At 46.3% G+C, this 13,045-nt stretch overlaps 1 protein-coding gene across 1 annotated transcript; it reads left to right on the top strand.

Moving 5' to 3' along the window:
• Window positions 1–1,088: 1,088 nt before the first annotated feature.
• Window positions 1,089–9,241, top strand: BTBD17 (BTB domain containing 17). The gene is made up of 3 exons (XM_063120085.1): window positions 1,089–1,210; window positions 5,025–5,301; window positions 7,147–9,241. The coding sequence occupies exons 1-3, from the start codon at window positions 1,117–1,119 to the stop codon at window positions 8,225–8,227; spliced, it is 1,452 nt and encodes a 483-aa protein (XP_062976155.1). The 5' UTR covers window positions 1,089–1,116; the 3' UTR covers window positions 8,228–9,241.
• The last annotated feature ends 3,804 nt before the right edge of the window (window positions 9,242–13,045 follow it).

Raw genomic sequence — 13,045 nt, 5'->3', positions numbered from 1 at the left:
CAGACAATGTGGACACGTGAACCTGGTTCAAGGCTGCTATCAGACAGTTCTCTGGGCTGGGTCACAACATACTCAGGCCTCTCACTGCAGTGCAGGCCTATGGCATCGTCCATTTGCAGTAGTGCAGGCTACAACAAGTCTCCTCTTGGATGCTGTATTACAACACCTGTACAGTATCTGCTTGGCTTCCCTTGGTTGCTGCTTGGTGGTGGCTGATGAAGCAATCCCTCCTCTCTTCTTCAGGTCTTCTTCAGTGAAGAACTGCAGCTCGTAAGAATATTAGAACATAGGAAGTAGCCTTATACTGGGTCCGACCACTGCTCCATCTAGCCCAGTATGGTCAACAGTGACTGGCCGCTGCTGCCTAGGGTTTCAGGAGGGCCGGTGTTTTTTAGCCCTACCTGGGACTTCCTGCGAGCAAAGCAGGTGCTCTACCACTGGGCCACAGCCCCTCCAGCTTGTACTGTTGTACAGTCCATGACTATTTCAGATATCCTTGGGCTGCTCAACATGTTGCTTAAAAATGGACACGGTGTAACGACTATCTCTTTCTCCAAATGTCAGAGAACAGAGCGTCCCATCATGCTTGAACAAACACGGTGAATCGGCCATTGTTTTGCAAACCTGCAATCTGCCCAAACTAAGGGAGCCTATTTTGCGTCCATGAGGTAAATCAAGAGGAATGCAAAACTGAAAGAAGTTTTGTCACCCTGGTTGGAAAGATCTCTAACGGGGGTGCCACCACAACTGTTCAGGGAAAACAACCACAAGAACAACGCAACACTGTTTTGCAATCAGATATTTTGAAGTTAAGAAATGACAAGGGCGAATGGATGAAGACTCTTTGCTTGGCCTTACCGCTTTCTGCATGTTGAGGGCTCCAGGTAGTCTTGCTGTCCCAGGGCGGCTCCGCCAGCGGCCCAGGGATTCCACAATGCCCCCAAAGGCATCAATTCACAATCTTAAGTGGTTTCCTTGGTAACAGCTGTTACTAGTTTTCCACCAATCAATGGCAAGCGGGGCTGGGAGAGTCAGTGTCCTACATAAAGAGTCAGACACATTAGCACGCTCAGTCAAGGGCTTATTCCCTCTGCGGACGCGCTCAAGGAAGGAGCCATGGCTAAAGGGATAGGGGTCCGGCAGGCCGCCCCCAGGCGATGGGCCTGCTCCTTCGCTGCTCTGTCACTGCTGTGCCTAGCTGTCCAAGCAGGTAAGGGGGAGGACTGCTGGGGTGGAGCATGGATTAGTAGTAGTGTCTGGGCATCACGAGGAACTCTTCTCACAGCACGCATAAAGAGCTAGAAAGTGGGACTTGTGGTGTGAACATTTTTGTACCAGAGAAGAATCCTTTAAAACACACTTTGCGGAAGTGTGTTAGCCAAGTGCAATGAAATCTTTTATGGACCAATGAGACCCAAGAAGTAGGGAATCAAAAGTCCCATCCCTAGAACAATTCCAATCATGTAGTTTGGTCTGTGGTTGTAGCATCCTGGGGCAACGGGGAGTTGGGTGATGCTGTTCCAAAGCAAATTATTCCACACTGCTCACCGCTTGATAAGTGGGTGATTCCCCCCCCACACACACACAAGAAGCCTGCCTGAAGTTCAGAAGCCAGGTTGTCCAAGACATGGGCTTATTCCCTAGTTATTTGATTGCTCTGCTACACTAACAGCCTTACAGGTCATGTTAGCATGTGCATATGCTGAACAGGCCATGTCCAGCCCCTGCTCATTACAACCTTGACCTTGAAGGTCTGCTCCATTCAGTTCTCTGCCCTGTTGTTGACCGGGGGGGGGGGGGGGAACGAGTTACAGAACAACGGACTGTGCTCTAAGGAGAATTTACACACTAGTACAATATCAGTATTATTCAGGCAGTTTGATTATTAATATAGAAGAAAAAGTGAATCATCATCATCATCATGCCTCCTGCATCTTTTTGGTGTTGAATTTCACGCTGACCTTCTGAGACACATCTCCCACTTCCAATCCCCGACTCAGCTTGATTTAACTGTGCCGCTTGTGTCTCTAGAAGAAGCTAATCCTCTGGATAAGACATGGATTTAAAAGATATAATATGTGGGACAGATTCACTGCGGGCGTAAGCAGGGGCAGGGAGGGTGTAAGGAAGTCAAAGGGAAAGTTGGGGCTGCAGCGAAGCCCCCAACAGTGCCTGGGTGAATTTTGAAAATCTGGACATGAGAGAGCACAATGTTTTCTATCAAATCAGATGGCTCCCATACAATGTTGCTTTCTTTGGATTGTAAGGAATTGTATGTGTGTAGTGTGGTGGTTGGAGTGTTGGACTGGGACTCAGGAGATCTGGGTAGATCCTACTCCCCACTCAGCCATGAAGCTCAGTGAGTAATTTGGGGTCAGTTACTGATTCTCAGGCTAACCTACCTCACAGGGTTGCTATGAGGACCAAATGTAGAGGAGGAGGAACATGTAAGCTGCCTTGGGTTCCTTGCAAGAGGGAAAAAGGATAGAAATATAACCAATAAAATAAAATAAAAATGGAAGTAAATAATGCAACATTTTTTCAGCAGAGCTCTTGCAAAGATGCTAGGCTTAAATGTAAAAGAAGCACAACAATTGGCCATTGTTGAGCAGTGGAAATTATAGAACAGCTGCTCATGCAAACAGCAAACTGAACCGGAATAAGGGTTTGTGGGGGACCACACAGAAAGATAGACAGGGGGACAGACGATCGGAAGTTGAAAAAGGAGATTTTGTAGCTGTGAGCTTGGAACCCCCAGTGTTCTGTTCGCTGGAGCAAAGAGTCACAAATGCCTTTCTTTTGAAAGAGGCTTCAACAAAAGTGATGTTTTCATGGAAACAGCCACGTTGGGTGCCTTCCCCTTTAAGTAGCTTTTTCCCACCCCACTGTGCTGCTTTGTCCTTCCAGGGAGTGGGATTCGTTTGTCTTTGGATTTTAACTTTTTATCCCTGCCCAATTTGGACTGAGCAGGCAAAGTAAGCCAAGAGACCGAGAGTATGAACAGGCTTAGCTTTCTTTCCCTAGGGAGGTCGAGAAGTGTAACTTGGCTCAGCGCGAGCATTTAATTCATCCGGTGGCAGTGATTTCATTGAGTTAATGACGGCTGTGAAACTGCTGGCTCAGATCCAACTCCCAAGAATAGTATAAAGTGAATGCTCTGATACTCACAAGAGCTAGCTTGGATCAGGCAGCGCTGGGAGGGCTAGGGGGACTTTAATTGCCACCTTCAGTGTTAGGGAGTCAGAAGCAGTCAAGGGCTACTACTGTCTTGAATGATCTCATTGCAGTTTGCGGAGGGCGGGTGCTTTCAAGAAGAAGAAGTGGTGAGGCATTTGAAAACCTTGAAAATGTTGGCCTCCTGTTTCTTTTTAAAAGTACATAGGAAGCTGCCTTATACAGAGTCAGACCATTGGTCCATCTAGCCCAGTACTGTTGACAGTGGCCCCATTCAGAAGACACCTTAAACCATGGCTTTAACCATGATGCTTAAGCCAGAAAGCCAGGCTGTGTTCAAAAGTCACCTTAAACCACAGTTTTAACCATGGTGAATCAAGCAACAAGCCTCACCATGGTTATGGCCATGGTTTAAGGTTCTTCTTGAACACGGCCTGGCTTTCTTGCTTAACCATCATGGTTAAAACCATGGTTTAAGGTGTCTTCAGAACAGGCCCACTGACTGGCAGTGGCTGTCCAAGGTTTCAGGCAGGATTCCTTTCCTTCCCCTAGCTGGAGAAGCTGGGATCGAACCTGGGTCCTTCTCTACGCAAAGCAGATGCTCTGTCACGCTGGCCTATAGCCCTTCCTGTAATTAACTTATATATTTTGGAAGGATTATCATAGTCTAGTGAAGAAAGTATGAACAAGCTTAAATAAGAACACGTCCCATTATTTTCATTGGGAGAGCAAGACCATGAGTTGCCTTAAAGAAGCTGTTATGTGCTCTCCATGTCCCCACAATGGTGACAAGATTCAAGGGGCAGTGTTCCTGCATTTGGCTTACTTAGAGGGTATGTGTCTGAGAGTGTACACACTGGAGACTATTTTTCGTACTATTTATTTATTTACAATACAATACGATGAGACAAACAGCCTGCACTCCAACAGGGCAGCAGATCAACTATAATACATCAGATCCCAAGAGAAATCTCTCTCTGTCAGCATATTCTAATATTCTAATCACACACACACCCCTCTTACATCTGATGCTCCGCTTGGCTTGGAGTGGGCCACTTTCTCCAATCTCTGATTGTTATTTCCTTCAAAACACTTGAGATTTCCAGGTATCAGGAGACAATTCTCCATTAATTAGTTCCAACCAAGGCTGACCATTCTAGGGGCTACTAGGGTAACAAAAGAATAATCAGGCACTTTCCCCACCAGCTTCATACGACCCACCCTTCACCAACCTTGCATCCTCCAGGTGTTTTGAACCACAACTCTCACTCAACATTCATGGCCATTAGCCATCCTGGCTGGAACTGATGGGACTTAAAGTCCAAAATATCTGGAAGGCACCACATTGCGGGAGGCTGATATACCCAGTGCAGTTATAAAAAGCTTCAGAGGTAATGATCTTCATTTTACAAATGTATTTCTCGGTACCCTTTTATAGCTTCATTCTAGGAATCCCTGAGGTTGTGCCCAAGGCTTGCCCAGGCTCATTCTTGTAGCATTAAATAATGGTTTAGCATCACAACTAAACTCAGTACACAGTGACAGTGACTGTCTCAAAAAAAAAGAAAAGAAAAAAGGGACAGTTTTTTTTAAAAAAAGCCAGAATTGATCCTCACAATGAAAAATACTTTTTGTCCATGATGATGTCCAGCAATAATCCAGAGGCAAACTGTTATTGTGATAAATACACTCTAAAATTGCTTAGTACTTTTGCATTCAGCCCCTGCTTACACACAGATCAAGGAAACAATTGGCAGGTGCTCCTTAAGATAAATTTCTCTTTGCCATCATCCTCTGGGACCATCAGCCTCCCTTCCCGTTCATGCTACTTTGTGTCACACTCTCTGCAGTCCAGAAGGCGGACCTCAGCGGAGAGCCCACGGTGGCTACCATCAACCACTCCCTGTCCTTGCTGCAGCGGCTGCAAGAGCTCCTGCACAACGGGAACGCCAGCGACATCACCCTGCGGGTGCGCACGGCTGGCTCGGATGAAATCAAGGTCTTTCACACCCACCAGCTGATGCTCAGCTTGCAAAGTGAAATCTTCGAGAGCCTCCTGCACAACCAAACGGTGCTCACCTTGCACGAGCCGCCTGACGCTGCAGCCCTTTTTGAAAAGTTCATCAGGTAAGATGCCGCTGCCGCATGCCCTTCAGCTCCACAGGGAGAAGAACTCCCTGGCCTAGTCAGAGTGGGCTTCCTAGGACCTGGTTCCTCCCTTCCTGGGACCTGGTTCCTCCCTTGGCTCACGGGCGAGTCCTGAAAGGACTGAAGCCAAAGAAGGCTCTGGCCATTTCAAAACTAGAATAGGCTCTCTCTATACCTTCATTGTTTCGCCTAAGTCTGACCCCCTTTCAAGTGTAGGGGTATTCTTTCCCAGTGGTGCAGAAAAGGTTGATTGTGATCAGGGCTGGCCTTATGATAAATAGTGCCCCAGGCAAGGAGTGCCTTTGGTCCCGTCCCACCGCACCTGTGGTCACCTTTGCAGAGCTACTCAGGGTTGATGGGGCCTGGTACAGGTGTGATGTTGTTGGCATCCTTGCAGCTCTGCTTGGTTCCCCCCTCAGCTCAGCACCCCAGGCAACCGCCCAACTTAACCAACCCTAAGCCTAGCCCTGATTGGGATCGGCTGGGAGAGCTCTGGGGAGATCAGCCGGGGTTTTCTGACTCCCAATTGTTTAACAATTTTAGCAGTAAAAAGGCATTTTGGTCAGGGTGACAATATGGAAAGGAGGACAGGGCTCCTGTGTCTTTAACAATTGTATAGAAAAGGGAATTTCAGCAGGTGCCATTTGTATGCATGCAGCACCTGGTGAAATTCCTTCTTCATCACCACAGCTAAAGGTGTAGGAGCCCTGTCCTCTTTTGTATCTGGTAAAGAGGGCAGGGCTCCTGCAGCTTTAACTGTTGTGATGAAGAGGAAATGTCACCAGGTGCTGCATGCATACGAATGGCACCTGCTGAAATTCCCTTTTCAATACAACCGTTAAAGATACAGGAGCCCTGTCCTCCTTTCCATATGGTCACCCAGATTTTAGGGTGTCCTAAATTAAGTCACTGAAACCAGGAAAATGTGAACTGAGATGGACTAAGAAGTGGATTTTTGTATGAAAGAGCTGGCACTAAAAACCATTCCCTGCGCTGAGTGTATGCTCAGGGGCACTCTGTTCCTTAATTCTACTTGTATGTCTGCTCCCCACCCTCTGCCCTGTGCCAATCTTTTGCACCTGGTTTTGGTTGGATCTTGGGGGTGGGGGGTGGGCATTTAGTAAGAAAAAAACCAAAGTAGATCTGAGAAACCTGAAGTCTGCCCATGTCTGTTCTGCATCTACTGTCTGCCTGATTTACACATCTGAACTTTCTGTATTTGTAACTATGCAAGGCACACCATTAGGAACCTTTTTTCGTGATGAAACCATATCTGTCTTTCTTAAATGACCATATCTTCTCTATAAGAATGATAAGCTTGGGCAAGGCTTCCATGAGGGCAGTGCTCTGTACAATTTTGTGTCTCTTCTCTGGCTCCTAGCATTGATTTGCTTTTGCATCTTTAAAAAAATGTTCAGGAGTCAGTTTAAAACCAGTGTATTGTCAACATGCTGGTACACAGCCCTTCTCACTGGTTAAATCAGGGCCTCTCTTTCAATTACATTATTGTAATGTACATTGATGGTGCTATATAAATAAATAATAATAATAATAATAATTAAGACTATCAGGCAAACAACCATTTGTAATGTGGAGACAGACCCTAAATTTCTTTTAGACCCTAAATTCGCCTAATTTAGTCAAAGGCTGAGAATCTAACATGAATTGGATGGTAAATCTTGTGATCATGCAAAGATTGTAGGCTATATTGTAGGGAAATGCTGAATTTGTGTGCCATGGGACAGGACATCGCAAGAGTGATGCTGAATTGGGCATGAAGAAAAGTGGTCAGCACTAACGCTCCTTGCTTCCCTTCTTGTCTAGGTACCTATACTGTGGTGAGATCTCCATACTCCTCCATCAAGCCATCCCTCTTCACCGGCTAGCCAGCAAATATCGCATTTTGAGCTTGCAGCGAGGGGTGGCCGAGTACATGAAGGGCCACCTGGCCAGTGAGTCAAACCAGGGCCATGTGGTGGGCTGGTACCACTACGCCGTGAGGATTGGTGACGAGGCTCTCCAGGAGAGCTGTCTCCAGTTCCTGGCCTGGAACCTCTCTGCTGTGATGAGCAGTGCTGAATGGGCCTCGGTGAGCGTAGATCTGCTATTGCTGTTGCTTGAACGGTCCGACCTGGTTCTGCAGACTGAGCTGGAGCTATACACAGCAGTAGAGGAATGGGTCGCCACACACCAGCCAGAGGACCCCATAGTAGAGAAGATGCTGAGATCCCTGCGCTACCCTATGATTTCTCCCAGCCACCTTTTCCACCTGCAGAAGCAGTCTCCAGTGATGGTCAAGCACTACAGCGCTGTGCAAGACCTGCTCTTCCAAGCTTTCCAGTTCCACTCTGCTTCTCCGATCCACTTTGCCAAATACTTTGATGTCAACTGTAGCATGTTCCTGCCCCGCAACTACCTCTCCACCTCCTGGGGCTCCCAATGGATCATTAACAACCCAGCCCGCGATGACCGCAGTACCAGTTTCCAAACCCAGTTGGGACCCAGCAACCATGATTCTGCCAAACGGGTGACTTGGAACGTCCTCTTCTCCCCACGTTGGCTTCCGGTCAGCCTGCGCCCCGTCTACTCTGACTCCGTCTCTGGGGCCATCCAATCAATCCGGATTGAGGATGGGCGCCCTCGCCTGGTCATCACTCCAGCCACCACAAGCTCTGACTTTGCTGGCGTCAGTTTCCAGAAGACCATCCTGGTGGGTGTGAGGCAGCAGGGCAAAGTCTTCGTCAAACATGCCTACAGCTTCCACCAGAGCACAGACGAAGTACCCGATTTCCTGCTCCATGCCGACTTGCAGAAGCGCACCTCCGAATACCTCATCGATAACTCTCTGCACCTGCATATCATCGTCAAGCCGGTCTACCATTCTCTAATCAAGGTCAAGAAGTAGAAGGGAACAGCAGGAGAAGGCAGGGCAAGAGATTTACTGGTTTGTATTGAAGAACAGCAACGAATCCACCATCCAGTACAAAACTGGCTGGCACAGGCTATGCATCTTGCAATCTGTGTGTGCCAGAGTGGCCCAGAGTGCTTCTTGCACAAAAGTAACTTCTGCACCTGCAAAACTGGGGATGCTTTTTTTTTAAAAGGAAATTTCAACACTTAAGGTTATGGGCGGGTGGGGTATTCCCTTATCTCTGTTTCTACTGCTGATGTTTAGGTCCCTTCTGTCTTCTATTAAGGATCTCAGGTAGAACTGGAGAATCTCAGTGGTGCTTTGAATTAGGTCATTCTCAAAGAAACTTCCCCTTAGCAAGGGCTTTGTTTTCCTTCCCTATTTAGAATCTGCCTTATACACTCCATGTCTTGCCCATGTAGTTGTGTTCCCGTGGGATAGATGTAGGCACAAAAAGCAGTGCCCTGATAGAAAACGCTCCTTGGCATATTGAAATTAGTTTCTTCTAGTCATTCTCGTGAGTTTATGCATCCAGATGACCCAGCCTTCCCCCAAATCCTCTAGTACATTAGATACCAGGTGGACGAATGTTCGAGGAAAAGAAGTTGCTGTGTGAGAAGCATCATACCAACCAAATTATCTTTTTTTATCAATGGAATCATTCTTCTACACAAATCTGAGTTGAAGCCTAGTTGTTAAGCATTGAAAGAGGCCCTGTAGCCTTTGGTCTATACACACATATGCTTCTTTTGTCCCACTAACGTAGCTGGCCATAAATATTTGGGAGTTTTTTTAAACATTACAGCAATCTGCAAAACCTTTTCACCAGACATGAAAGTGGGACGAGCCATGGGCAATGAAGTCTCTATTATACCATCTTCAACACTCTGCAAAAAAATAAAATAAAAAATGATTGCTCACTTCCAATGGTTATTTTTCATCATCAGTGTCTTGCAGATTTTGCCACATTCAAACTGCCCTTCCTAACAAAAGATCAAATTCTTAATAGTGAGGATAACATAATAATTGGGAATGCAGAATGGCTGGATTCCTTTAAGTCACAATGGCTAGCACAGCCAATGAACTGATTTGCTGCAAGACTGAATACTGTGATGCGTTATGTAGAGATTCAGACTCTGTATGCATCACGATCCCTTCTGGGCAGGAAGTCTGTGGTACTCGGTGTAAGGCAATGGGTGAAACCTGGTTTGGAACTGGAAGAGATGGGATAGGTCTGAAGAAACATACTATGGTGCTTGTGCTATCTCTGCAAGAGATGTCCACAGCCTTTTGAATGGAACATCAGTTACACAAATTTCTAATAAAAAACGGGAAACGTGTTGGAGTGGCCATGTGGTGTTATTTTGAGATGAAAATGATTTTCCAGCCTTGCATGCAGTGTTATGCTCATGGAAGACCCTCAGGAGATGCCATTGTCTTTTGCTTAAGCTTCTCTTCCATACCTCTGTCCCAACACTAACCTCCTATCATCTCATCTCCCTGCTATTCTTTTCTCCAAATCTCCCCATTTCCTAATATCCTATTGTATTTCTGCCTTCCACCTACTCATGAAGTTTCCACTCCTCAACTTTCTAGCAATGGTTGTTCCTTTTGTTTCAGTGGGTCCATTTATGCTGCAGATTTTGCAAAAACCAAGCCTTCCTCTCCCCACCCCCACCCAACTCAACCTATGATTGAAGTTGAAAATTTGCTTGTTCCATAATACGGGAGTAAGGTCATCCAAGTGCAGAGTATGGATCGTGACTAAAATATCATGACTTGTTTTGGTCCATGTCGATGTATCTGATACAGACATCCACCAGAAATAGAATACCTGTCTCGAAAGACCACTGTCCAGACACTTCTTTCTGCAAAGTTGTGTTCACGTATGCATGCATACCTTTGTACATAGTGTTCATCTTAAATACCTACCATGCCTAGTTCTGTAAGCAATTCCCAAGACAGAGTAAAATCTGCACCCTCCATAACCATACATTTAAGAGTATAGAAATCCACCCCCTTCTGGTACTGATTCTGTGTATAACCTTTTTAAGAATGCGAAGTAATTAGGATTAAGTGACCTCAAGTACATGCTTTAGACACACAAATTCACCTCTATAACAGTCTTCATTCCTAGATCCCATGGACATCAACTTGGGACCATCCCCATATCATGGAACCGATGTTCAGTCTAGTCCTAAGGATCGCTGCATACACTACTTGTTGCACTAGGGAAATGAGGACCAAACGGCACCATTGACTAATGGTGTGTATTGCATATACATGGTAGCTTTTGCTAGCAAAATACAGATGAATGGCAGCCTAGTAAGGATCAAGAAGACTCCATTGGCATAGTGGATAAGAGCATTAGCTGGAAGTTTCCATTTCAAACCTCAGCTCAAACATAAACTCACTAGGCAAGCTTAGAGATGTCAGAGCAATCCGATTGTGGGTGGAGCTTGGTGGGTTTTCTCTGAATCCGGCTCGACATAGGAGACACTCGCTCAGAGCAACCCCACCGCTATGGCACATGGCTTAGGGTGACCAACTGTCAGGATTTCCCCAGATTTGTCCTGGTTTTTGTTCTTTCCATGGTGTCAGGGGGGATTTTCTATAATTTTCAATAATGTCCTGGAATGACACACCTTCCTCTTTAAGGCTGCCATTAGCATGGCAGGAGGGAATGACATGCTTTCTTGAGGCACATCATTCCCCCACCCCAAGCTCCAATTGAGGTCTTAAAGGGGAAAGTGGGTCATTCGTGGACATTATAGAAAAGGCCCCAATTGGAGTGGATGGTGGTGGTACAGAATGAAATCCTTTCCCCCTCCTCCACTCCAATCGGGTTCTTTAAGGTGGCAGGGGAATAACGTACTTTCTGCAGGACTCATAAAGCTGCTTCCCCACACACACACTAGGTGTCCTCTTTTTTGGTTTCCCAAATATGGTCACCCTAACATGGCTTCTTTTCCTTCCTGGGACCCAAGAGGGGAAAAGAGCCATTTAGCAACCCCACCACCACTGTATGTAAACAGCTCTGTTTCCCTCCTGTGTTCCAGAAGGGGAAAGGAGCCGTTTGTGCACAGCGCCTGTGAATTCCTGCAGGGAGCCCACGGCTTGGATCACTACCATAAGCCGAGCTGGGGGATATCCATTGAGCCCCAAGAGGGCCAGATTCCCCTGCACTGGACATCCCTACACAAGTGATTGTTCTCTCAGCCCCCTCTGTATAATATTACTTACCAAATTATGCCACAAGACAAGAGGACAGAAGATCCATGATTGGCTCTCCTGTGGATTTTTTAAAATGACAAATGTTCCCCTGCCCCAAAAGAGAGCGGGAGGCAAATGCAGCCATATGTGGGTGGGTGGGTAGGATTTAGCCTAGGATTGTAGTTCTGGGGGATGGAGCTGTTAATCCGCAAGTATCCATCAGGTACTTTTATTTTTGCTCTATCGGACAAATAGCAGCACTGGGGAGTGATTTCAATTTGGAAAATGGAATTGGGGGGGTAACATTTCCCCCCATGCCCTCCTCAATGCTGTGAGACAGACCTGAATTGTTTCACCCCCATCCTTGGTTGCATTTTCCATTTAAAAAAACAGAGGAGATCTCTCATCTTGATAACACAGGTTGTATTATTGGACTAATGTGTATGAAGTGTGTATATCTTGCTGGCAAAAGTGTGCCAGGAACATCATGCATGTGTGCCATTCATAAAATGTGCTGTTTGCACATATTTTGCACTTCTGGTGCAATAAGCAGCATGTGTATAAAGCAGCCCTGACAGCAATGCAAAGGAGATGGCATGAGCACCGAGCCAAAATCAATAAATAATCAAATGCAGCTTTAAGACTTGCTATGTCACAGTTAGGAGTGGTTAGGGTCAGACATGCAGGCTTGATGCACCAGCATAGTATATCGCAAAACAGTGCGTGAACTTGAAGCAGTGCTGCATGAACACAGGCCAGTGCAGATGTTTAGGTGCAGGATGTCAGATACCTTTAAGGTCATAATATGTCCGGACTTTCACTTCTGACACGGAGGCATGGAAAATACTGCTTCAGAACTAGAAAATCTTTCAGCAAAAGAACAAGTAAGGAATTGATTCTAAGAGAGTTACCTTGTTTTGTTAATGGCCCCCACCACGGCCAAACCCATCCCACAGTGTGAGTGATTTGAGATGGGAAAGTGCCTCCAATGCTGTCCCTTGTCCTCAGATGCAGGACACAAATGGATGTCTCTCGTTCATTTGATCTACCTCTTTTCGATACAGCAGACTGCAGGCAGCAGCAAGGGGTAGAGGCATAGCCAGGGGGAAGAGGGTCATGAGAGGAAAAATAATCTCAAGGAGGAGGAATGACATTGAGAGCAAGGTTTTGTATCGAAAGCTATGAGGATCTGAGTTGGGCAAAAAGAGGAAGCGTGTTGCAGGACAGAATCCAGAACGATATGCTGGGAATGGCTATTTTAATAGCATGGGGAATAGCCAAGGCTGTACATGAGCCTTCCCCAACCTGGTTCCCTCCAGATGTGTTGGACTGCAACACCCATCATTCACAGCCAGCAACTGGGGATGACGATGATGATGATTTATTTATATAGCACCATCAGTGTACATGGTGCTGTACAGAGTAAAACAATAAAATAGCAAAACCCTGCTGCATAGGCTTACATTCTAATAGGGATGATGGAAGTTGTCCAACACATCTGGAGGGCACCAGGTTGGGGAAGGGGGGTGTACACAAACCCATGCAGGCCTGTTGTAAGTCTCAGGCTCTGTCAGCTAGATGAGAAACATTTGTGCGTTT

The sequence above is a fragment of the Elgaria multicarinata genome, chromosome 3 (genome assembly GCF_023053635.1).
Source record: "Elgaria multicarinata webbii isolate HBS135686 ecotype San Diego chromosome 3, rElgMul1.1.pri, whole genome shotgun sequence".
NCBI classification, from domain to species: Eukaryota; Metazoa; Chordata; class Lepidosauria; order Squamata; family Anguidae; genus Elgaria; species Elgaria multicarinata.
The sequence above is the reverse complement of the archived record's forward strand: the minus strand, read 5'-3'. Positions and strand labels throughout refer to the sequence as shown.